Raw genomic sequence first — 27,230 nt, 5'->3', positions numbered from 1 at the left:
GTCTATACTTCCGTTTATTATTATTGCTACTGCCGCTGCTCGGATAAGCCGGAGGGCAGTCACAGTCGATTTTTCTCGACTGGAAAAGAAAAATAGATGCTCAGAGGAGTAGTACAAACTATGATTTGTCAAAGGGGTTTCAATTGAATTTTCATTCATCGTCATCGTATCATCAGCATCATCATCATCATCATCAGCATCATTGTTCGATTCAGTCGTCTACAGCAATGTTTATATTCTCTCATCACCTCTTACCACATGCTATACTATCCCATGCGAGTGATTTTTTCTGCTGCTGTTTTGCACATACGTAGACAGAAGTGCAGAATGAGTACGAGAGAGAAGAACGATGAGCCTTTGGGTGTCTCTCTGACAATATACTTATAACTGGTTTTCGGTCGATCTCCCGTCAGCACTTTGAGATAACGTGCGCTATATTTACCTGCAGCGGTGGCAACATTGGCATCAAGATCATCATCGTCGTCTCTCGTTACACATATGAACACCACACACTGCTACAAACTCTACGCTCCGCGCCTAGGTGTAGCATATATTCAAATTTCTTTTATGTTATTCGATGCCCTATTCGCGATCCTCGTAATATGCTAATGCTCGTCTCTCTCTTTCTCTCTTGGCAGTGTATTTTGCACTGCGCGCGCATACACACACACTCACACACCACTATATACTACTTGGATTTTCTCGTTGTGGCAAATATATACTTTTCGCTCCATCCCTGCGAGTAGCGAGAGAAAGAGAGATTCATGCTAATGGTACATACACTCGCACCACTGCTAAAGCTTGTAATGGTTGTTACGATTTTATGAGCTCTCTCTCTCTCGAACTCAAACTCGTGACACATGCACATACGAGACTCGCTCACACATATATAGATTTAAACATTCCGTCGTCAAATTTTATGGACCACACCTTAGAAAATATCTCAATAACAGTTGCGTGCACCCGAGAGCGTACGCGTAATAATGATAATTATTACTCTTTTTTTTTCATTTGCCCGAGTCCTGCGTTCTAGTAGCTACTCGTCTGATTTACATATAAAATTCAAACGTCCAACATTATCGAGACTTTACCAGTTTTATTCTTTTTGCCTCGCGAACACGCAGACGACAATTAATTGCACATGAGCGCGCAATCAATTACAAAACCACGACTTTGCAGTGTAGAGTAGCGAAGCAACCATTGACTCTTTCTCTCCTTCTCTCTTCGACAGATAGTCATTATCAATGGAAGAAGAAAAAAATTGCCCCTATCTATGGTTAAAAAGGGGCAGAGATTGCTCAACTGGAGCCGACATATTCGAATCTTTCGAATAATAATGATAAATATAATCATACTCGCACAGAAGCTAGATTCGATTATTATTTTTTCTTCTTTGCGCTTTGATCATTCTTAATTATACCTATTTCCCCGATAGAGGCTGGTTTTAGTCAACCGTACCAAATAAAACTCGTATACAGGCAGACATTGAAGCAGCAGCAGCAGCAACATTAACTGTGCGTTCGAATCGCTCGATACTCCCAAATGATAAATTAGGAAATAAACGCCTCGAGAGTGTAACGCGTATAAATCGATTCTTACGAAATATATCCAAGTTTTCTTATTTTTGCATGCGCACATGTGGGCTCGCACAGTAAGTGCTCAGCCAGACAAGATAAGCAATTCGTACAATCGTACTTAAAATAATGAGTGCAGCGCGGGTAATTGTTCGGGCATACAATTTTTTTCCGATAAAGAAATATTACTCGGTGCAGGCGAAATGACAAACAGCTAGCATTGAATAAGTTGCGAAAGAAAAGCTCTTTACAAATTTACTTGTTAACGCCAGAGGTGGCTTATTTCTTATCTAATCGTCGAGATTTTTAGGGCACAATACTACAATTTACAAGCATATCCTTGAATTTGGCGCATATTGTTGCTAGCGAGCGCAAAAGATTGAAAAGGGCCGAGCGAGGAGCGAAGCAAAGAAAGAATAAAAGCGAGACGTAAAAAAAAAGATGGGACAGAAGAGGCAAATAGAGTCGTCCTACATGAAAGCTGCGCCGTACACAGCAGCCTATGCATACTCGCACACCTTATCCCTTTTAATCTTTTGAGCTCGCGGGCGCGACATGCTATAATGTATATACCCACGTAGTACTACCGCGTAGCTACTATCTCTTATCTTTCCTTCAGCCACTCGCAGCGTACTGCACGGCAAAGACTTATGTATATACAGAGACTTGAACTGTATTTATTTCTCTCTCTCTCTCTCCTACTCCGTGGGCGTTTATCGTCGCGACGCAAACGCACGTATACGTACATAAGCTCAGGAAATTGATTGTATTAACTTATATGTATTCGCTTGGCGCGAATACGTCTATATATACTGCGAATACGTATAATTGATTTGGCTGCGCTGGTACTTACTTTGTGCGCGGCTTTGGTGGCAATTTGCAATTAAATCAGGCGAATCGAATTCAATTCCGCACTTTGCCTTGCCTACCTTCCTATACCAACCAGTCGTATTCTATTCGGTAGCTCTGTTTTGTCTGCAACAAAAATGTATAATTATCGCTTCCTACGTACGTATAGAGATTAATCGCATCGCGCGAGGAGCCAAATTGTTGCTGCTCTACACAGGTAACGATGAAATTTTATCGAATCGTAATAATTCGACAGAATTGCGATCGGATGCAGCGGATCACGCAGCCTCCCAGTGTGCTGCTTCATAAAGCCGGATTGAATAATGTCATTTCCGCCGCTCGATGCGTCTGTGTATTTTCTGCTACTGTATATACTGTGAGGCGCGCAGATTTCTTTTTAACGAAGCTGCCAAGGGAATCGTTCAATCTTTAATAAGACTTTGGTCAAGCGACGACGATCGACGTGGCGATTTGACATTTTTTATTTCGCCATCGCTCCAGTGGCAGCATCTTCGTTCGTCCGTGGCAGTTGTTGTCTGTTTTTTACTCGATGCCTGCTCTCTTCCTTTTGTACTCGGTGTGGCGGAGGAAAATTCGCGGCGCGCGCCTCTTTAATGGTCTCTGCGTTTCATCCAGACGCAGTCGCAGTGGTAGCTCGGATTGATTATCCGTCATTTTTTTTCTTCACTTTTGACAAAGAAACGCGTTTATAAAATCTTATAGCTTTGAGCAATTATTTTCCATCAGAGCTTGTTATCGGCGCGATAAAAAGTGCTATTCATTGGACGTTTGGCTCGATGTAAACAGCGATTCGATTATTTGAATTAATTTTTGCTTCTTGCCGGCGCAGCGCACGGCTCAATTATCGATCAACTTTTTGACAAGGAAATTGGGTCGTGGGATCCAATGAGAGAACCTCCAGGCTCGGATGTTTGTTTTAAATACAGACGCGTGGAATAGAGCGCAAAGTACAGTAGTAGGCTCGAGATAATTAAAATCTTGGTTCGACACGATCCGAGCGTAGGACGTAGACGCGCGATTAATTTGCTAATTAGTCCCGGGACTCGACTGTTACTCGAGCCGAAGCCATCGGCAACTCCTAATTATTCTTCACTTTCGCTATTAGCCCCTATTCTAGTAGTCGGTCGAGAGACCGTAGCCGGCGAAATACGTATTAATTGTATACGTAGAGCCTAGTGTGTATTGGTAAAAGCTGTCGCTAATTAAATCGATTCATTCGACTGGATGAAAAAGCGAGTTATCGTATCGGTATCAGGCTTACTCATTGTAGGCAGGTAACAAAGCTGCTACACAAATGTACGTATAATACGAGTAGCTGCCAGGCAGTGTGAAAAAGACCAACTAGCGCGGCCTCACGCTGCGTCGGGCCAAAGTGCCACTCGCAATTCTCTACCGCCAGTGTACGAAGGTGTGAAAAAGGTTAATAATATCTCGAGCTTCTCTCCCGTCTGCGCCGCACGAATCCAACCCCTTTGTTAATTTGGCTCCTTAGACTAGACCACATGGTAGCTGCGCCCATGAGGCTGCCGGATGCAACTCTCGGCTGGGGGGACGTCTACTGGCTCCTATAGAGTCTACGTTTGACTCGACGCTGCCGCCACTTCTTTGGATGCTGCGCGTTACGTGTTAGATGCGCGCGAGCGAACCTTCTATTCGTCGCTTATTATATGAACTTTCATAATATGCGTAGTGCAGAATAGTTGTGCGCGCGCCAACCACACGTGCCCATTATTACGGGCCGATTGTAGAGAAGAATGAGAAAAAGGCCCAACTTTTGACGCCGATACCAACCAAGCGATCCGAGTACGGTACAAATCGATAACTCACGCAATTGCAGTCGATGCAGCTGTGCGCGTATAAATTTTCGCACAAAGTCGGAAAATGAATAAATCCTTTGGCAGTGTGTCGTGCGTAATGAATGAATAATAATTCAAATGATATACGTGTAAAAAAATCCGCGCCTTGGTCGGTCCGAGCGAGGGACTCGAGTAAGAGTCGCTACCTCCGTAGGTGGATTTTCACGACATTAATCTTTCTTTCCGTCTCGCAGCTTCGTTTCCCAAGCACGGGTATAAACCGCGCGTGTTTGTGGATCCTCGAGATGATATTCCAAGCGAAGCTGGCCCCTTATAAATTAATACTTAACATATTCGATGATCGACGAGGTTCTTACGCTACTGCTACGACGATACCCCCTCTCCAAAAGTATTGCGCTAAAGTACGCCACGAAGAAGCCTTTCTATCAATTCTACTTGATTTTTGAATTACAAATTATTTTTCATGCAATACTGATTGATTTTTCGTGTATGGCTTGATTATTATAATCTACACAAGCTTCGGGTAGTTGACACAGCTGAACAATCACGATACCCGAATTTGAAATCGCAATCGAGCGATAATCGAGCAGCTTAATTACGGCAAAACTGCATCGGGGTGTCTCCGTAGGATAATCTTTGTCTCTCTCTCTCTCTTTCTCTCGTTCTAGCGAGTGCTTCGACTTGTCGCAAAAACACCCAAGCTGCAAAAAAGCTGAGCAGCTTGGAACTGATATCGGCGTTCATAATGATAGCCGCGCGAGGCTTAATTGTACTCGACCTCGTTGTCAAGTGCAAAAGAGAAATACATACGCGCGCGGAAGTTGTAGTTAGCGATACATGTCGCCAGGTTCAGCCAACGGCGATAAGCATTTATCGTCTCGTGGCGCTTTTTTCCCCTCGCCTTTAACTTGACTTTAAAAATTACTTACGCGAGCTAGTTGGATATTTTCTTCAGTAGTCTGACTAAATTATGAATTTTCAAACGGCTAAGTGTACCAATATTATGTATTATATACGAATGAATTTCGCAACTTCTAATCTGTTATAAATTCAAAAAAAGCACTTGTCTCTCTTTTATTGCCTCAGAAGCCTTTCTCTAAGGTAATTAACGAGCCGCTTGCCTCATAATATCGATCGATTGACGAAAAAATATCGATATTGCGTTTTACGCGGGACGTCTTCGATCATCGTCTTGCTTGCGGATCTCTTTGGAAAAAAAAGAATAAACATGTGCAGGAACATCGGATCGCAATGGCTTTGCATAAGTATTATATGCTATCTATGCACACAAACGAGATGACGATGCAAAGCGAGAAAGAGAGAGAGAGAAAGAGAGATAGTAAAAAAGGGTCGTCCGTAGCCCTCGATCCATCAAAGTCAGTCAGGTACAACCCTTCGGAGCTATTCCCACGTGCTACTCGTTTTTCTATCGGCATGCATGAGTGTATATAATTTTTTTGTTGCATCCGGGGGAGCCGAGCGCTCTGCCAGCTCGATCGTAGAGGGCCAAAGTACACTGACCTATAGAGCGAGCTTTACGCGCCGACACGATCGTAGAAAGAGGAAAGAGAGCGTGTCGAATGTCGGATGTCGCGCGCCTTGCTGCACCGCGCAACTATACACCTATAGCATATCTACTTTTGCATGCCTGTTATCCTGTATTATAATTATGACGTGACATTTCATCGCTGCGATTCTGCACACACGCGTGTGCAAATCTAGCCTCCTGCCATCCCGCCGTGTAGAGCATCTCGGCTCGAATCGTTCAGTCGCGCGACCGTACGTTCTTGCCGAGAGGAATAGCAAAAAACAACAACGAGCGACACGACGAAATTCCTCAACGATCGCGCAACATCCGGCCAAGGCGCTTGTAACGCGATATTAGCTAAATTCATTCGATTTATAGTGCACGCATTTATAGTGCGGTATTAATACAGATCTTTATCGCTCCTATGCGTATTTACAGAGAAAAAATCGAAATTCCGATGGCGGCGATCCAAGGGCTTCGAAAACGTCCATCTGCTCGCCGAATTGCCCACACGCACGCAACGTCGCGAGCTTCGGGCTAATTACGCGCAACCACAACTAACGGACGATCCGCACAGCCACGGGTGTTCCCCCCCTGCACGCGTATGCTTCCGATGTTTACCATCGAACTTCGAGCTTCGATTTACGTGGTCTACGGTGCAGCCTATGTTATTGTCGGCATCCTAAATCTGCCTGTATAACTTCCGATATAAGCGACTTGCGAACTCGTCCCCACTACTCGTGCTCGAACCCGTGGGCGGAGCTTATACGCGTGGGCGGATGAATGACAAAATGCCGTTTTTACATTGCTGATAGCTTTATATAATTATCGCCATTTCTGATTGATGAAAAGTGTAACATCGCAAGTACGTTATAGGAAATCTATCTAAACTACGTAAACGAGTGACGTACTTTCATTAACATAATAGCAAAGGGAAGCCACGGGGGGGCCGCGCTTATTTTCTCCCGGCTAGATATTTGGAATTCCAATTAGATCAACTTATGCTTATCAGCTTCGCTGTGGCCGCTCACCGATCAGCTAGATGCTTATCAGCATTCAATGACTGACGATATGACTATAGAATCCAGCTTTTCATGTTATCCTGAATTACCGAATTATTTTTTGACACTCAATCACATCTATTAATTTTAAAAGAGAGTCACGCGAGAGCCTTTTGTATGTGTGAAATTTTCACGGCTCCCGTTGAAATAATTTACCGAGTGTTTCGATAAATCTATGATTTCGGCCTTATCTTTTTCATCAAAAATGTTAATGCACGGATTATTTTGTGATTCTCAAAATCGGTGATAATGGAGTTTTCCATATCTGTGCGTTCCGTTAAATGTTTGATTCGAAGTATAAGAAATTCATAGGATGCTAAGATGTACGGCTTTATTTCGACTCGGCTGAGCCACTAAAATGCCGGTCTCTCACGCGCTTGGCCCCTCGCTGCAGCTACATTCGCTAGCGGCAGCAGCGTCGGAAGCAGCAAATAATAAAGACGCGCGACTAAGTAAACATTCGGAGCGAGAAAAATATTTGCTCAGGAAGGCGCATAAGCGCGCGCTCATTATCAAACTTTTTTTCATCTCTATCTCTCGCATGCTACACGCATACGCGTTTCCAGGTGCAGAGTAGAGATTGATTCGGCATGCATAAATTAGAGGACGAAACGATGATCGAAAGGGTTTGCTGAGCTCCGAGGCAAAAGCAGATGAAGAAGCTTAAATTGATGACGCGAGTCGAGTCACGTCAAAAGGGGTCTATAATAATTAATCATCGATGCGCTGCTCTCCGCTAAGGCACACAAGCATTCACGTATCCTTCCTTTTTTTGCCCTCTTAATTGAACAGCGCGCGTATACTCGCTGCTCGTATAATGCGAAATAAAACGCATATTTCTTGCTTGCTTATCGCGCGCCGAAGCTTATACAGCCAGATGCGATAGAACGACTCGAAACGCTAACATTTCCCTTGAATTTTCTATTTATTTCTATAGACTTATTGACGAAAAGGGCCCCACGGGCATACAAAAACTAAAGAAATGAAAAAGCTTAATAAAATAGCTGCTGAGGTCAGTCCGTGAAAAGTAGTCATTGGACGAAATCGACCCCTCTCGAGGTTTAACTCGTTTGGGTTTTGGGTTGTATTTGAGAAAATTACTGCGTTCAAACGAGGCAATGCGTTATCTTTCTCCTGTCTTTGACAAGTCTCAAAAGCCCATCCAATTAAAATCGGTGCGTCGAGTAGATATTGGCGCAGCTATCGATAAAACGATTTCCAATAGATACGTCGGGGCGAGTTTTTTTTCGCGCCGACGACTCGGTTGGCTCTCTCTCTCTGTTGGCTATGCCGAGATAGACGACTCCTCGGATGCAAGGAGAGCAGTCAGGGGCCAGTAGCCAATGGAAAGTGCTCCCGCGGCGACGACAACTGCTTTTATTTGCCACTCTCGAGGCTAGATACTACGAGTCGGCGCGTCCTTGTTGGCCGTTGACGCGTCTCGTGCCACATCCCAATGGCGATGCTCGATCGGCTGGGCTCGTGCAGGGTGGAGCTGTTACTTACTATAGTTACTCGGCTGGTCTCGCGTGTGCGCACGCATAGCTAATTGGCCGAGGCGCGAGAAAGCTCGCCAACGCCATTCTCCCTGGCATAGGCGCGCGGATCGACATTTATTTAAGCCTTGGATGAAAGATGAGACACGGAAGCTTAACTGGATCGACGAATTATTGCGCCTCGCGTATGCGCGAGCAGCCAAGTATAAATCAATATAATTAGGAGCTAATGGCCATCGCAGCTCCGTACGAAGTAGCTTCGTGTAAATTAAGTTTGTGCGCGTGGATAACGGCATTATGTACATACGGATCGCGCCGGCTTGGCCTCTTGGACATAAACAAAACGAAGCGGAAAAAATGTCTAATATCGTACTGGTTTCTTCTAGCCGAGTTTATGTTGGCTCTCGGCTCGGCGCATTCGCGCTATACTTTTTATTTTATAAATAAATATATATTATGACCTGTACAGTTAGTCTTGGGCTCGTACACGCGCGAGGATCGACAATTTATCGATTATAATAAGTTGGACGCTCATGGGCGTCGATACGCTTTCCGAGTATAATTAGCCTCGCGGCTGCGTGTACGCGCGTTGTTGCGCCGATCAATCAATAACCTCGTGTTTTTCTCTCATTGCAGACGACGCAATCGTAACGAGGAGGACTCTGGCGTCGTGGTAACAGTGGGCAGCGACGAAGCTTACGTATCAGCGGCCAACGACTCGTCGGTGACGGCGGCAACCCGAGAGCAGCAGCAGCAGCAGCAGAACCTCGAAGACGGAACGAGCGTCGGAGAGGCCAACGAGCGACTGCAGCAGGAACAAGAGCAGCGGGATCAGCAGCGGAACGCCGCCTCGAGCGGCCGAGTCGAGAACGACGACGAGGATTCGGCCCAGGGCCAGAGCAGAGTCGCGACTATTCAGGTCCAAGTGCAGGGTATGGAAACTGAGTGGAGAAACGCTTACGGCGAGCATCCCCTGTCAGCAGCGACCACAGCGATGTTGCACCTCCAGCCACAGCATCAAGTCCAAGTCTCAGCGGTAACGGGCCATCCAGTCGACGACGAGCAGCAGCCACAGCACGTCGTCAATCCCTTCAACGTCTACGAGTTCTACAAGATGCCCGACAAGGAGGTCGTCTTGCCCGGCAACGTAAACATGAAGCTGCCGTCGACCCACGAGCTCTGGGGCAAATACGTGCCTCAGCACGAGCACGAGAGGTAGGATCTCACGAAACCTTCTATCCTTCTTCTCGCTTCTATCCTTTCCGATATAACTATCCGATTAAAGAAAAGCAGATCTCTCGCGCGCGACTAAGCCGACTTGAATTGCTGCGCGTCGAAGGCAATTCTATATATTACGTTCGTGTAGAGTTCGCCACCCCATGAGGCACGATACCCCTGCGGCAGCGATCCGCCGCGCCACACTACGGGGTAATTGATACAGACTCGCCCTTATATTTTCTTTCGCCGAGCTATGCATATAATTAAGGCGCACTGCTCGCGCTTATACCACCGTACGGGGGGCAGGTGACGATGAAAATTAGATTAAAATCCTCGAGTACGTGTGTAGCTGTAGCGACGAGGCCGAGATACGCATCGGCCGACTTTTTCCACTCTATATATATTCTGCTTCCTATACGAGATTTCGACTGCGAGATTAGCAAAGATAGCTCGTTTATGTAGGGAGCTGCTGCTTTTTTTCTCTCTCGCTACTCGCGCCGAACCAAGTTTCTCAAACAGTAAATAACAAAATATGCTAAGCGGTCGATATAAATCAAAAGTGGGGATTTTTGTATCTACGTGCGCTGCCGGCTATATTTATTTTCTCTCTCGCTCAAACATCAACAGCAGCGATTCTCTTGCTCGCTCGGCAACGGCCGGGGAAAGGGTGCGAGGTACACACAAGAGATGCGCGCACGTAGAAAAGAAAACGAGAACAGTTTGCAAACCCGGCAAATGGACCGGAAGACGAGTGCGAGAGAGCACTGCGACGGAGCACATAGATCAAAGCACTGCGAGACCAATTGCTCGAGTCAAGCCCACCGATACCTTTGTCTGCTTGGATCGCTGCGAGTGCATACACGTACATACGCAGCTCTCTTTGCGCTCGCATTACATAAAAATGGACTAGCACGTTTTTAAAGCGTTATTATATGCAGCGAGCGTACTCGTGTATGGAGCAGTACGCGACATAAATTTACCTTTATTGTGCTTACGCGCCCGGCTAGCTCGCGTCTATAAAATGTCCCGAGGAGAGAAAAATCGAGAATTCCGTAGATGCTATGCGGAATCGTGGCCGGCGCGTAGGTGCCCTGCGCGCGACTGACTACTCCTCTACCTGACATTTACGATCCTTTCGCTTTTGCATTGTCCTACATTTAATTACGCGTAAATTATGTCTGCCATATCTGCGCCGCAGTCGGCTTTTTTATCCTCGTCGACGATAATCGCTGTCGTTGCTGCAAATAAACGATTAGGTCGCACGGCCCAACTCGACTCTCTGCTGCTTTGGGTGTGAAAATGTAACTTGCTGGCGCATTTCTGCGCTCGCTCGCTCGCAGATCGTCCCGGGATCTGGGCTTAGGCGTTATCGTCGCGTTCGCAGAGCCAAGCGTAACGTCGTTAGAAACTTTTGTCGCGGACATTAGCAGTTGCAAAAGTTGTCCGAAAGCTAGATAAAAGTCGCAAGATCGCAGCCTGGGCCGAGGCAAATTATGCATTTTAACGAACGTATGCAAGAAACGTAACTAGTTCTGCGTATGGTCAACTCGGTACCGCGGGACAAAGAAGCCACGGCAACGAGTTCACAGGTCAGCCATGTAGCTCGCTTTTCATCCGCAACAATCATTATCTAAGCGAGTTCATCTCCGCGTCACGTCGTAAAAAAGCTCCTTTGCGCGCTGGACTCTGCGTCGCGCATTCCTGCCACGTACTTTGCTACGCGATCGCTCCTTGACTATCTGCTACTGCTACCTGCGCGCTCGCCTTTATTATTATTGTTTTCTCTGATTATGATAATGTCGGCTTGTTTTCGTAGAATATACTCGGCGCGTGCGAGCGACTGCAAGCCTAGTGCCGTTTTCTTAATTAACTGCTCATTTTTTTCTCACACCGCGCGCGCGCCCTTAAAAAGCGACGAGCAAGCCTGTGAGTCTCGCGAAATAGCCTAACGTAACGCACATCAAGTTTCACGAAGCGCGGGAAAGATGAAAATGTAAGCACGTGCGCGCAGGAATGGTCGGCTGAAAAGATGCCTTTTGCCCACTGGCGCGGTAGACGCGCCTTTGACAAAGCCGATCTTAATCGCAGGCTACCGCACGTGATCGCGCTCGTGGTTGCGCTGCGCAGCTCGTGCGAGTCCTTTTCGCGGGTGGCTTTTTAAAGGCCAAACGCATTTGTACCGTAAGTCGCCGCACGTAGGTAGGCGCGTGGTCATCCGCTACCTATAAGAACAGGCATCGCTGCCGTATGCCGGCGACGCACGCCTCTGCCTCGAGACGACTGCTGCCGTATATTTATATCCGGTTTGGCGAAATGCCGGTTTTCACCTGCTCGAACGAGAGCAAGATTCTCTGGGTGCGAAAGACCGGTATGTTCGCGGGGGGGTCAGTTTGCTGCGAGCACAAACACACAAGAGCACGCGAGCTGGCAGCAGCCCAGGAGACTGCACGACCCCGAGAAACGACCTCCTCCACCCATGATAAATACCGTCTGCCGGCTCGACTATAAGAGATGGCGAATTTCGTGCGGATAGAGCAACTATGTAGCGAGCCGAGCAGCAGCAGCAGTAGCAGCTCGCGCTACCCGTTTGGCAAGTTTTACGAGATGGGCGGCATTATGATCGCGATGAAGATTCGCTCGCTCGATCACGCTGGCTTTTAGGACAAGATATTTCGCTGCTACCGTGTGCGCATCTACGTGTAGCGAGGCATGTTTACATTTTTTCTTCCCTCTTTCTCTCGTCTGCCGATTCCCGCGCGTGCGCGCAAACCTACGACGCTGCTTGGCTTTTTTCTTTCGTTATGCACGCCAGGGCATAACATCGCGCGCTTATATTTCGCACTACTACTCGTTATATTCGCTTCGTAAATGCGACTGACATATTTCCTCTCTTTATCTCGTACTTTTTATGTGTATAAATAGCCGCAGCCGCGAGAAAGAACGACGACAAAGGTGCGAGTTTTGACGACAAAATCTCTCTTCGCTGCGCTTTTGCTCAAATCATTAAGCTGCCCGCGTACTTTTCACACCAACGGCTAAATTTTTCAATGTATAACTCGAGCTACGGAGCTGAGAGAGAACTCACTGATTTTACGACTCTTGGAACGACGTATTTAACGCCTTGCCAGCTGACAGCAGCTGTACCTATACTCACAAGTATGCTCTTGCGCCTGTACACGTTTGTTGCTTTATTGTGTCGAGCGAATACGACGAAAAAAAGGTTACGACATTTTTTTTTATTGTGTTTTTTGCACTTACGGAGAGTTGAAAAATCAGTTCGAGTTAAAGCTCGCGATCCAAGCTCGAGAGTTTCTTGCACTATTGGTTTTCATACGACAATTTTTTAATAAATAGATTATTGGAAAATGTTTAGTAAGAAAATGTCTTTTATTCGTGCCGGTGAATAGCGAAGATTTTCGATGAAAATCGCTCGACAAATCGTAAGTGTTGAAATCGATCTGTCATAAGTTACTGGCTTCTCAATTGATTCCACGTGAATTTGACAGGATGCCAATTGGTCTTGGGAAAAAAGTTGCCACATAAGATCGTAAAATAATTTCCAAGTATCGACACCTGTTAGTTAGGTTAAAAAATTTGATTAAATTGGAGGAACACGTAGCACCTGCCAAGGAAATTAAACTTTGTCAACTTTTGCTCTCACACGCAGACACATAGAGACTCGTATCGAAGACAGCTATAGCATCAGAACTCGTCAGCTCGTCTTTTCCTTTTCGTGTCTTCTGTCCTCGGCATTCAAGAGTGAAAGATAGTTAACATGTTACATTTAGCATGATAATACAGCTGCCCCCTACTCTCTCTCTCTCTCTCTCTCTTTCACTGAGTTTATTGCACAGTCAGTAGTCTGTGTGTGCATACTCTCGAAGTAGGTATTTTTTTACGTTGATTTTTTATTTGCATGCCGACGCGCACACAATGCAGGGCTTTGGCAACAGTTAGTGCTTGTCTGAGCTGTTTGCCGGCATCGGAGAGGCGCAACAACCCCATACGGTCAGATGCTCGTGCACAAAGCGGCCCGAAGCATCGACGACGAGGGGAGGTGGCGTACGCTCACTTGCAAAACGATACCTGACGCTCTGCCACTACTACTACTACTACTACGTACTACTACTCTGCATATAAACGCGCGAACTGACGCACAATAAAACGTGTACTTGTACGTGTACATGCGCACATGCACACCTGCATAGCTACGGGCTATATAGACTCTCATGAATTCGGCTTAAATGAAATGGATAGTTGGTGCGTAGCAGCATGAGCATCCACTCGCGTCTTCAATGCCCGATGAGAGAGAAGTAATGCAATGCTAATCCGTTAGCTGCTGCTCATCATCATGCATATCGTCGCGTCCTGCGATACTCCATTGCTCGAGCTACGCTTTAGTTATCCTACATATATTGTATATGTAGCAGCGCTCCAACACGATCTTGCGTGTGAACTCGTGCGCAAAGTTCCTATCGGTTCCTCTACCTTTTCCATGCAGCCGATCGGAATGCCAATGGCATTCGTTGGCGTCGATGATCCAATATAACTCGTTATTTTTCGCTGTTCCAGCAGCGGCATGATGAACCCGAACAAAGTCATGGGCCAGGACGCGGAGCCACAAAGCGGCGAGCTGCAGCACTATCTGCAGCACTACCAGCAGCAGCCATCCCACAGTCCGACCGCAGCGACGGCGCTGCAGCAGTCGGGTCTGCCGCTGCCGCTGAGTCCACAGTCGGGCCAACAGGCCCTCGTCGGGGTGAAGCGCGAGCCCGAGGACCTGAGCTCGCGGGGAGGCCTGCAGCAGCCCGCCTCGAAGCGCCACAAGCTCAGCCAGCAGCAGCAGCAGCAACAGCAGCAGCAACCCGACAGTCCACCCCAGGTGATGTACCACCCGCAGCACCATCAGCTGCAGAGCCACCTGTCGACGGCGTACGGGGCCTCGCCCTACGACCCCTACGGCAACAACAGTCCGCGGCACTACGCGAGCCACTACAACGGGGCGAGCGTCTCGTCGGTGTCGAGCGTCGGCCTCGTGCAGCACCAGCACCAGGAGCACATCTACGCGCCGAGCAACGAGCTGCCGCCCATGGTGTCGACCGTCACCTCGCTGCCCTCGTCCACGGCGGCCTCCTACACCCGATACGACGTGGTGCCCAGCACCTATACGACTAGTCAAAACATGAGGTCGGCAGCCTCTCAGAGCAACACGCCCAACAGCAATAACAACAACAACAACAACAACAACAACAATAACAATAACAACAATAACAACAACAAGGCGCTGCTGGTCGATCTGCCGAGCCCCGACTCGGGCATCGGCACCGACGCCTCCACCCCGAGACAGGACCACCCGCAACCAACCACTATTCAGCAGGTAAGCGAGCAGTAGGCGAATAATATTCTTTCTTCTTTCGACTCGAGTTGCCGATCGAGTATTCGAGTCTTTGACGAAAAAGCAAACGAATAGAAAAACGACGCCGCGGTACTGACACTTTCACCAAATTATGCACTCCGAGCACGTATTAATAGCTTGCGCTAACAGTTGTAGTAGCAGTTGTACTAGTCCGCTACATTTCATACCTAATCGATCGATGCAAAGCGTCCACTTCCATAATCGGCAGCGATCGGCAATGGATCGACTACGGATCGGCGCGTGCAGCCGAGAGAAAGCGACTCGGACTCGATCGCGTGTCGATCGCCACATACCGATTCGAGAAAAGTTTGTCAACTTTTATCGCCAAGCAGGACGAGTGATTCGCCGCGTGTTTTACACCGGTCGCGCTCGCCAGCTGACTAATAACCGAGACGCGACTTTTCAATTATTTCGCAGCGAAGATCTATTTAGCGAGTCGAGTCTGCGCTTGCAATATGCAGAAGCGAAGAAAAAAAAGAAAAAAGGTGTTGGCACTGGCCACAACGACACAAACATATTACCTAACGCTCGCGCGCGCGGACGACTGGAGCTCGGCATATTTGCACATTTCAATTATAAATCAGATCGAGTAGCCGCGGCGACGGCGGCAGCAACAGCTGTAAATAAGCGCATTTTTACAGACTCGCGAGTATGCGCGCTCGAGTCGTTATCGATCTAATTGCGCTATGGCAATACACACATACGAGCACACACACACACACACGTACGAGCTCTTCGAGTACTGCAACTTTGCATTTTAATGAAAATTTACCACTTTTGTAGAGCTTGCCTACCCATATAGTGCATGTATGAGCAAAATAAAGTGTCGAGCCATTACCGAGCGCGATTATACGAGAAATTTGATCTATATAAATGCGCAGAGCCGAGCAGTTTTAGCAATTAATACGATTTTCGCGATTCGTTGTTTTATCTTGGGGCAGACTTTCGATTACACGGAGCTGTGCTCGAGCAACGGAGGCAACGGCGGCGCCGGAGTCATCCTGGAGTCGAGCCAGGTCATGAGCGGCCAGCACCATCAGCCGTCCTCGCTCCAGCTGCAGATGCACCAGTCGGTCCAGCCGGGACAGCTGCAGCGGAGCAACAGCACAGGTGGTCTGGTCATCCCGAGCGGCGCCACCACACCGAACTCGACGAGCGGCGCCTCCGTCGGCAGGAGGCCCTGGCACGATTTCGGCCGGCAAAACGACGCCGACAAAATTCAGATTCCAAAGCTGTAAGTACTTCCTATACCAGCATATATCGATGATATAACGAGCTCTAGGGGCTATTAGACGGTAGCACGAAAACATCGTTTGCGCGCATAAAAAAAAGAAACTGGCCAACGTAGCTTTGATTAGCACATTTTTCGCGCACGTATACCGGTAAAAAGCGTTTGCTAATCTCGATCGGCGCAGATGTTAATACATATAACGCAGCTACTTTTTTTTGTCATTGATACGATATACTCCTTGTACGCGTTCGCGTAGCTAAGTATACGCATTCCTTAGCGAGGCGGCAATGCGCCACTCGCTTGCATTAATGATTGTAATTATGTGAAAGATATCGCGCATATATCTTGAATTTTCCACGCGGATTAAAGAAGTTATAAATCCATAGATAGGACGTCTTATCGCTCTCTTTTTCTTTCTCTCCTTCTGGTATAATTGCGCAAAAGATCTTCCAGCTAAGAGGCGTCTCGCGTTGCAGCTAAAAAATGCAGCCAAACTTATGGCGCACTAGCGTACGAGCGCGTAGCCTAGTATACCCGAGCGCAGCTACTATAACGAAACGATAATAATGTAATGTTGTTCGCGTAATCGGTAGCGAGTTTTTCGCCAGACAACGCCGACTTGTCTATTTGCATAAGAGTGCGTCGTACTCGTTGGACATTATATTGTGCGTTCGTATCGAAAGCAACGATCGACAAAAGCCAACACTTTTTTTCAGCTTTAACAAATTGATACACACGCGTCGTCCGTGTACTGCGCGCCACTGATTAATTGACTTTTCATTCGCACCGTCTACGAAACGGTAGCGTCGGGCGCAGAAAATTTCGCCCGACTGGATCTCGGCACTTTGAATCTCAAACATCTCAAATAATTAATTAAAAATCTTCCTTCGTGGAATAATCACTCGCAAATTGCTTTAATTGCCCGGTCGAATCAGACGCACGTGCCGTAAATAATTCCAATTTTTTATTTCTTTGCCTCTTGGTGCTTCTTGCACGCGACGCGTATATACGTTAGCGCGCCTACAAGTGCGCGTAGTCGCAAACTTTCACAAACGATTCATCTAAATCGACTCGCGGACCGAGCCTGTCAGTAAAACATTGGATGCGCGTAAGCCTGGACTTTTTTCGCGTCGATCCACCTGAACATTTTTTCCGGCGAAAAATACGTCCTTAAAACAGATGATAATCTGCCGAGTCGGGGAAAAAATGTCGAGGTGGAGCTCTCTCGTCACTCGTCGTGTGGCCAGAGCCGCGGGCTAACGCGCATGGGCGCTACTACTGCATGCGCTGACTTTCTTTTCAAGTTTTTCAATGACACATGCCTCGATAATCGATCGATTTCTCGTCATTAAATGCCTGCCCCAGCTGTACTAGCTGCACTGATAGCTGTTATTATTATATTTATTCAGGCATTTCTTATAATTTCCTTTCGCAGCTACTCGCGCTACGGCTACAAGTATTATTTGGAATCGCCGATCAGCACGTCTCAAAGACGGGAAGACGATCGGATAACCTACATCAACAAAGGACAATTTTATGGAATAACGCTAGACTACACGCCCGATCCCGACAAGTCATCTAATTTCAAGCCGGGACAGACAGTAAAGGTAAGCAATACACGTATTGTATCTGGTCCTTCTTCGAGCGCAATAATATTCATTAGACTGGCCGTAATGGAGAGATGTGCTGCAAGCGACATAGCATCGCATAGCGGTATGGTCGCTCGTAGGAAAAAAGTCATTGGCGAGAGGATTTCACGGGAGAGAAAAGAAGTGCTGGCGATGCTGCTCTTTGCGAATCGCGCGGCAATTAAACTGAAAATCTTCGACAGCATCTCAGCGCTTTTACAAATTCGAAAGCACGAAGCTTTCTCTGCGCGTATCTTTCACAAACGGAGCCTTTTAACAATTCAAATGCTCGTCCCACCTCGAGTAGTCGCACTCGTCGCACACGCGACAACGTAGTAATACAAGAAAATGTGCTCGCAACAACAACGACAAAAAACGCCTGTATACGAGCAGCAGGAATGAGGTCGTTTTGCAGCTTGGCGCGTGTCTATTTAAACGCGCCAATTAAAGTTAAAAACTCGCCGCGGCTATTTTGCCCGCGTCGATAAAGCTCTCGCCTTTTTATGCAGCTTTCTTCTCTCTCTCTCTCCCTGCGCGACGTTATATCACCTCGCGGGAGCTCGCCAGTACCTCAGAGAGCTTTATAAAACTGCCCGGAGGAGACCGGATGCTTTTCACTATTTGCAGTAGATATTTTTTCTCTCTCTCTCGCAAGATCATCTATACGTGCGAACGACGTCTTTAATTTCCTACCACGTACTTGGCTACATAAACTATGTACGCGAATGCAAGTACAAAAAATCAACATTTTAGCCGAGTAAAGTAAAGTCGATTTCCCGAGTATCACTTCCTTATTTATCGCGTTTAATTGAACTACACGACGATGATGTACGTAATATCCGCGATGAAACTCCGCTCTTTTGATATATTTTAATTAGAGATGATTTAGTTTCTTCTTTTTGTCCCTGTTGGCTCTTTCGAAATAAAATTACGAAGTCGCTCTGGCGTGTCAAAAAAAAAAAAAAAAAAAAAAAAAAGAAAAGACTCGAGAAGTAAGGAAAATATTATACTTATAACGGCCTGCGCGAATATTCGCGGATATCGCCTTACGCGAGCTGATATGCGATACGCATGTAGACTAGCTGGTCGTATGCAGCTATATGCGATGTCACTGTAGCGCGCAGTGTCGGCGGCGGCAGCAGCAGCTATGATATATGGTATACGGTAGCAGTGGCCAAGAATGTCGCGGCGTGCCGTCGACGATAAACAATTTTCTTTTATTTTTCCTCGCGAGCGAATTTCCGAAAGGGAAAACAAGAGCATCGGGAGCAAAATTAATGATAATCTTATACGCAGACAGATGCAATTTGAATAATCCCGAGCCGAGCACGGGACCACTACCTATAGCACGTAGCACTTATGCATTATAGCATGTATATTAACGTGAAACTATGTTAATGTTTTTTATTTGCGCAGAGCGTCATCATGCTTATGTTCCGTGAAGAAAAATCCGCAGAAGATGAGATCAAGGCTTGGCAATTCTGGCACGGTCGACAGCACTCGGTCAAGCAGCGAATTCTCGATGCCGGTAATAATAATACCTCACTTTATCACGTACACTCTTCGATGTACATTATGCATAAATTATATGCCTACAACATAAAGAATATTTTCTATTTCGCTCGTGCAGACTCGCAGGATTTCAGCAAGAAATTCTCAAGTTTTTTTTCGCTCCAAGGGTAAGGTGGTGGTGCAAACTGTCCTAATTGTAGCTTGACTTTTTATTCGCTCAAACCTATGCACTTTTATTCTATTGGCTTTGCCGAAGCTTTCGAGCTTACCTGCTGAAATTATACCCCGTCCAAGCACGATGTTATGTTTTCATTTGACTATTTTGAAGCTTTCCATTCTGCGCGACGCTTGAACAGTAGCATTAGCAAATGTTTGCTTTTTTACATTGCCTCTTCATCTGCAAGCTTTACTCTGGCGCGCGTTGCAATACGCGTAGCAGCGTGAAAATGCTGAATATACAGAAGCATGTTTTGTTTTGCAGACACTAAAAACAGCGTGGGTTTGACTGGGCACATCGAAGAGGTAGCGCACAACGCCATCGCTGTTTATTGGACTCCATCGGAATCTCCGGCCAAGGTACAAAGATAGATTATACATAGGCCATTGTTATGGGTGCAAAAGCGCAGGCTCATTCTGCTCGCGGCCAAAGTGTTGCTCTTACCTTATTCGTATGCTTACTTGGGTTACAGATCAACGTAGCCGTGCAATGCCTCAGCACAGACTTCTCGAGTCAAAAGGGAGTCAAGGGACTGCCGCTGCACATTCAAATAGACACTTACGAGGATCTGTCGTCGTCTCACGCGGGCTACAGCCCACCACAGAATCGGGCCTACTGTCAGATCAAGGTGTTCTGCGACAAGGGCGCGGAGCGCAAGACCCGCGACGAGGAGAGGCGAGCCGCCAAGCGGAAGCTCGCCGTCAACGGGCGCAAAAAGAACGAGGACATGTACCACCAGAGCACGGAGCGCTCGGAATTCTACACCATGTCCGAGCTGAACAAACCGCCGGTCTTCTTCTCTCCGTCGGCCGAGAACTCCATTGACAAGGTACGTGCGGATAAAAATTTAATCATGGATCGAGTCGGGATCGATCGGGAAATTTGGATGATGGCGGTAATGGGACGATGACAGTGCGCATAAGATTGTGTAAACCAAACTTACGTTGCTCTCCTCGGTCGCCAAAGCCCAACACACTAACCGCAACTCTAATTTAATTTCGATTTTAATAATGTGTTAACTATGTAAGATAAGCTTATATAAAAATGATGTTTCTCGCTCAGTTTTCGCCAATGGAGTTGTCGGGCTACTATGGCGGCGGAGGAAGTAGCGCTGGCGCTGCTAATGGGCCCGATACCGATACGTCGTCCCTCAGCAACGGCGAGAGCAGCGGTTTGAAGGCCGCCAGTCCCTACGGCAACGGCCGAGCGAGCCTGCCGGCCCTCAAGTTCCACAATCACTTTCCGCCCGATCAAATTAACTTGCATGACAAAAAGGACAACATGATGATGCAGGTGCAGGAGCTGCAGGGCTCGATGCCGACCCCCTCGCCGCCGAGCAACCGTCTGCGCATGGCCCAGATGCGAGGAGAGAGCGACCGACTGATGCTCTACATCAGGCAGCAGAACGATCAGATCTTCACACCGGTTCACGTGACGCCCCCGACTACCCAGGCGCTCATTAATGCTGTAAGTATTCCTAATCAATCTGCAATTCGTTCGGCAACATGATCCTCCGATAAATATATGCATTTGACTTGAGAAAATTATTCTAAACTTTGCATCGGTACAACATCCATTGTCTATACCTAGGCATTGTCCGCGTAATTCTTTTTATTCTCTACCGCGTCTCTCCTTTCAACTTTTCCTTTTTAGCTCTCGTATTTTAAAGTTTAAAAACAAACGCATTTCGTTCGTAAAAAGTCATAAAGGAAAATGCTTAACGTACTTTGCACAGGAATCTTCAGGACATTATATCGGAGTCTGATAGTAAATCCTTCAGATCCCACCTCACAGAAAACTACTTAGGTAATTTCCTTTATGATTTTTTAACAATGTATTTTGTAAAATTAACAAAAATTTTAACTCTTTAGTTAATACATTGTAAACTAATCCTAAATGGTTACTTGTTATTGATAAAGAATCGCTGAAATTAAAAAAAAAAACTCAATAACAAACATAGCATGCTTGATATATCTAACACGCACTATCTGTGTTGAATGAAATAAAAAAGAAAAAGATTATCAGTGATAATATTTTAATGCAATTTTAACGATACCGTTGGTTTATCAATAATCTGGGATGTAGGACCTATATCATTTTATAATGAAGAAACGCGCAAAACGAATCACGCACACAGTAATCATGCACAAAAAAAACACGTCGTGTCACAGTATCAATGTATAATTAATAATCTACAATCATCGCATTATTATGTACATGCTAATCATTAATGCAAATTCATTGATCTCCTGCTGGGCCCTTCATCATTAATTAATCAAGTCACGTGTCATTGATCCTCGATCAAAACACATATGCACACATTGATTCATTTGGAATAAAGATGTTGACGGCTCAGAAAAAAGTGGAAAAATACATAGTAATTGAGAAATTTTGTAAAATTTGAAATTAAATATTTCCATTACTTATTCATGTTTCTCTTTCATTGACTCATATAATTTATTTAAAAAATTAATGACGCCAAGAAGAGAGAAATTAAGAGAAATTCAAATGGCTTTTCAATTTTTAATATTCTACTTTTTTCTATTTTACAGATAGAGTCAAAGTTTAAATTCCCAAGAGCACAAATATGTAACATTTTAAGGAAAAATATCGAAGGGTAAGTTTTGCACAAAAGATTGAGAAATATTTTTTTTTTGTAAATTGTCTGTCACCATCTGTAAATTCACGCAATCGATTTCGCTATTTATGTTTCATCTGAAATTTTCTTTATAATTTCTTCGACTGACTGAAGTTTATTTGACTTCAGCGTTAATATTAGCTGCACATCTGCAAACCTATTTTTAATACTTGTACAATTTTTAACTCTCTAAATAAATGTTTTTGTGAATGATCTACTATCAAAAATGTGAAAACATAATGCTGCCAACTATTCTTATTCATATCCATTCAAATTTCACTTCATATTTAACTTTCAAACATCAGACGTTTGAGTAAATCTGTACTAATGATCATCATTTCTTTTTTCAACAGCATCACTGTTCTAATGGATGATGATATGGTACGGCATTACATCGACCAAGACTTATTTTTGTTCTCAATCGTAAACAGAAAAGAGCCACAATCAGGTACAGTTCCAGGGTCGCCGTCTAATCCGAATGATAACGTCTACGTCGACATTGTTCTAGAAGAACTACCGCGTACAATTACGACTTCTAGCCTACAACCCTGAATGAAATGATAAATAGTGTTTATAGATTGATACTGAACTGGGCGTTGAATGTATTTCAGTTATAAATTATTTCTATATCAGTGAATGGAGTTTTAAAAAATATATTATTTTTATTTTTTAATTATCATTGTTATAGTGTTATTTTTTACACTGTATTTTATGAAAAGAATAAGACATCACACGAATCGTTATGATTATTTTTTGTTTGAGTGGTTTCAGAAATGAATTTGTTAAAATTAATCAATTTTCATAGTTTACATGCTCTAAATTATTTAAAGAACCAATTCATTTGAAATAATCATTCTTGTTGTTAGTTATATCTTGTTTAATTGCATCTAATGTACAGATTGATTTCGAAGACTAAAATTAATTAATTCATATTACATATTTGTCAAAATGACCATTTAAATTTCTAAAGATGTAAATTATTTGCTTATAATTTATTTTAATCATAAAATCTGTGAAAATTGATTGATCACTTCGAGCGTCAAAGATGAGTTATCCAATCGTTCAAATTTGATTGGTGTAAATTACTGGATTGTGCAACAGTTAACGATACGCTTTTTCAAGCTAAAGAGTCGTTACGGTACGAATCGCAGACCAGTGTCGTAATAGGTTCTGTTGGAAAAGCAAAATTCGCAAACGTTGCGTTCTTATAAGAAAGACGAAAAGCAACTGCATAGTTGCGCTTTTTAGGATAGAATACTAAAAAAATATATTTTGGTACGGATTTGCGGATAAGTGTGCGTAAATTATTCGTATATACAGATAATATATAAACGTAGCATAAAAAATAATTTAATTTCACCGATGAAATTGAAACGATGTGTGTGCAATGATTGATAGCGTAATAAAATGTTTATTGATAAATTATTAAAATTTATCGCGTTATTTGTTAAGTCTTTTTACATAGATTTAATTAAAAAATTTTACGAACAATCCCGTATCGAATTTTTTAATTATATCTATTACTGAATTGTACATTCCGTGATTCAATTGAATTTGCCATAATTTTAACTTAAGTTTTAAGCGTTGAATTTAATTATCATTTTAAACAAAAATATTCTTTTTTATTTCATAAATTGAATAACATATAATTGTTACTTTTCTCAATCCAAGGAAAAAAAAGACATGGAGATGCCTTGTATTATTATAATCGTTAAAAATTTTATTCTCCATTTCGGAAAAGTGTGCTAAATTTGCCCAATAATAAGGTTTTTTCTTAAATTTTGTGCAAATAAAATTAACAATTTTAAAATCAATTAGTGCCATACATTCACTACACAGAAGGCTAATTTAATTGTAAAAAATTCATTGTATTCATATAAATTGTTTTGAAAAACTCGAAATTCGATTATGTGGCATTGAATAACAGTAACTTAAGATGTACAGATGTATTAGGTATTAAGATGCGACATAAGTTTTTCACAAACACTTCTTAAATATCATTATATTGATTGTATTGAGAGAAGTTGTAAAATATATGCATGTAGGTAATGGAAAAATTAAAATATGGCCAGATTATATTAAATTGTATTACCTGATTTTCTTAAATCCTACATGAAAAACAAAGGGCGTTAAAAATTGTCAAGCGAAACTGAATGTGTATGCATGAATTTCTGAGTTACTTGTGATAATGAAATATATTATTTGCTCCGTCAAATACAAATGTTGTAACTAAATAGCTACGAAGCATTACTATATTTTATTGCATGAATAAATAATTTTGTATGATGTACGATAAACATGCACGAAAAAAAAGTTTTAATAATTTGAATAAGCGAGTCGTTATGGAAGCCGTGATATTCGTTAAAGAAATTTTGGGTACTGTAAAATGCATATCACCCGATATATTAAAGTCGTACTATATTCTAATGAATGAATTGAATGGAAAATTGCTTACAAACAATCAATTGTTTTATTCAATGATCTCGTGCAGAAAAAGCTCCCTGACGATTATGTATATTTTTTCTCAGATTTTAATATAAAAAAATTTGTATGTAAATATTTTATTATATACTATATATTTTTTTACAATCTATTGTATAAATCAAAAGTAGTTGAGATGTAAATAAAGAAAATAAGACGGAACGTGAAATTGAACGTGGTCTTCGTGATATATTTTAATAAATATTGTGCGAAAAATTCATCGACATGCATACAGTCTAGGCTATTCATTATTAATTTTTACTGACGAAAATTATAAATTCACATCTTTACATCAAAAGATATAATAGTTTAATAGATTGTTAAAATTACGATTGGGTAATGTATAAATTTATCTTTATCAAAAGATATATTAGTATAATAGATTATTGAAATTACAATCAATTAATGTATCATATGACTCACAAATGAAACAAATCAAAATTACTGCAAGTGGCGTAAACATAAAATAGATTTAAAGTAATATTTGTTTGTATCATAATTAACACAGAAAATAGATCGGTAAAACGTTATAAGTTGAGTTAAAACTTACAAATATTGAGTTAAGAAAAAGAAAAATATCTGACGTTTCGGTCAGAAATGTTATTAAGTGTAAATGTTAGTGAGTTGATTGGTTGATCGATTGATATATAACGATGTATGAAAAATTACATTTTTCTGATGCATATTTTTTTTATTATTCTAATGATATATTTATCTGTCTTCGATGAAATGTATATTTTAAGACGTTACGCTAGGTCTTGCCATCGAGATTCTGTTCGAAAATGTAATGATATTATATTAGAGGAGACTAAGGTCAACTATTAGTTGCAAGAATTTGACAATATTTTGTCTGGTCTTTTCTATTATTATAATCTGTTCATATCATAACAATAAATATACGAGTATGTTTTATAAATCACTAAAAGTTCATCTTCTTATTTCCACTGTCATGCACATTTTTCTTAAGCACCGACATTCGAAATTACTATCGATACCTGGAGTACTTATTTGAAGCATTAAATTTTTTTCTCGCGTACGACCTATAACACAATGAGCAAATAAGAGTGAGCGTCACTCACGTGTGTTTGTGTGTGAATGTGGACAGTTTAATATTTGTAAGTTTTTGAGAACGCAAATAAATGTCAATGCCTCAAAGTGTCGTTCAACTCGGAGTGTTTGGTCGGGCGCGATCACGTGTGCTTCGAATTTTTCATTTCATCGAATTTCCATTAGTGTAGTCATCATCATCGATATTAACAGAGCGAATCACACGAGATGCGTAGAAAATCCAGTTACTGTAAACATCTCTCCTTATAGCTTTTGAACAAAAAAAAGGAGAGAAAAAACGACCGCGTGTACTTCCACGCATGCACTTTAATATAATCGATTGTTTCTTTTTCTTTCGATATCTTTTATATGCACATTATATACATCACAGCGAAATCAAAACCAGTTTTCTATTTGCTCTCGAAGGCGCTTAACATTTGACTACTTGTTTTATCGTTCGCTCGTGTATGTGTCTGAGGTAGAATGCAAAGGTAGAGGAAGAAGTGCATATCCGGTAGTTATCGGCCGAGTGAATGGTTCATCAGCGCTCGTGTTGGCGGAAAAAGGGAAAAATTCAGGCGATCGACTTTTTTTTTAATTTGCACAAAACTCACGAATAACATGCGAATCATTCATTGCGATCCATACCCGTGACTCAAGCAAGCACCCATATCTCATACATCAGTCAAATGATTTTTCTGCAGCTTATCGGGACAATAATGCGTGCGACATAGGATCGGAAAGGATATATAGTGTAGAGAATCGTATTGACCAATTTGATGCGCACAAAACATGAGTCAGAAGCGAAGTCATTAGTTTTTTTATCGATATCAGCGATCTTGAATAATGACAAGCATATAGAGTCCAAGCGATGATGAAGTCAAGATTGGAATTCGCAACCTTGATCAGGTTAGTGGCTTATTGCGGCTTCGAACGCGCCGAGTCCTGCATGCAGCGACCACCAATTGAATAATTCACTGCACGCATTGGCATATGGGTTTTGTAATGTTCGATCGAATCGGTAATTTTGTCGCTCGTACGTACGCGTCATTTTTGTTCTGAAAATTTGCCATGCCACGAGCAAACATTGTTCTAAGAGCGGAGTTTACAAGAGTCAAGTTTAGCATTGGATTGACGTTTATAGCAGCTGAGAAAGAGCCATCGCTTCTCTGAATTTGAGAAAGTATTTTTTGTCTCTATATTGACAAAGGCTGCACTATACTAGCCGTGAGACGCAAACATTACCTCATCTTCGTGCACGCGAAAAAAAAGAAAGAGAGAGAGCGAAAAAAACTTGAACTCGCGCAGAGGACAATTAACATGAAAAGGTCGAGAGTAAAAGCCGCTCGGATGAAAATATCTTTTTTACTCCATTATTACAAGTGACAGCTTTGCTGGCACAAAGTCTTATTTTATGAATACATAAGTGCTGTACAGGCACGGATCTGCAAGGGCAAGTTCACGGCCGCACACCGATATGCCAAGGCCAATAATGA

The 27,230-nt window shown here is 43.4% G+C and overlaps 1 protein-coding gene across 8 annotated transcripts in view; it reads left to right on the top strand.

Moving 5' to 3' along the window:
* The window catches only part of LOC106660568 (protein grainyhead), a 61,790-nt gene extending 36,206 nt beyond the window's left edge, over nt 1-25,584 (top strand). For 3 of the 8 annotated variants that reach the window (XM_023461978.1, XM_014383586.2, XM_023461973.1), the window contains 10 exons: nt 8,983-9,561; nt 14,137-14,941; nt 15,922-16,214; nt 17,647-17,818; nt 19,256-19,367; nt 19,833-19,927; nt 20,041-20,397; nt 20,631-21,035; nt 22,121-22,185; nt 22,560-25,584. In XM_023461978.1, the coding sequence (XP_023317746.1) occupies nt 8,983-9,561; nt 14,137-14,941; nt 15,922-16,214; nt 17,647-17,818; nt 19,256-19,367; nt 19,833-19,927; nt 20,041-20,397; nt 20,631-21,035; nt 22,121-22,185; nt 22,560-22,758 (3,082 nt within the window). In that variant the 3' untranslated portion in view covers nt 22,759-25,584. Of the gene's footprint in view, nt 1-8,982; nt 9,562-14,136; nt 14,942-15,921; nt 16,215-17,646; nt 17,819-19,255; nt 19,368-19,832; nt 19,928-20,040; nt 20,398-20,630; nt 21,036-21,303; nt 21,375-22,120; nt 22,186-22,559 lie in introns of all 8 variants that reach the window. The other 5 variants (XR_002763596.1, XM_023461974.1, XM_023461975.1 and 2 more) reach the window with 5 other exon arrangements.
* Nucleotides 25,585-27,230: the final 1,646 nt, after the last annotated feature.

The sequence above is a fragment of the Trichogramma pretiosum genome, unplaced genomic scaffold (genome assembly GCF_000599845.2).
Source record: "Trichogramma pretiosum strain Unisexual culture from Peru unplaced genomic scaffold, Tpre_2.0 scaffold27, whole genome shotgun sequence".
Taxonomy (NCBI): Eukaryota; Metazoa; Arthropoda; class Insecta; order Hymenoptera; family Trichogrammatidae; genus Trichogramma; species Trichogramma pretiosum.
This window is presented reverse-complemented; position numbering and strand designations above follow the sequence as displayed.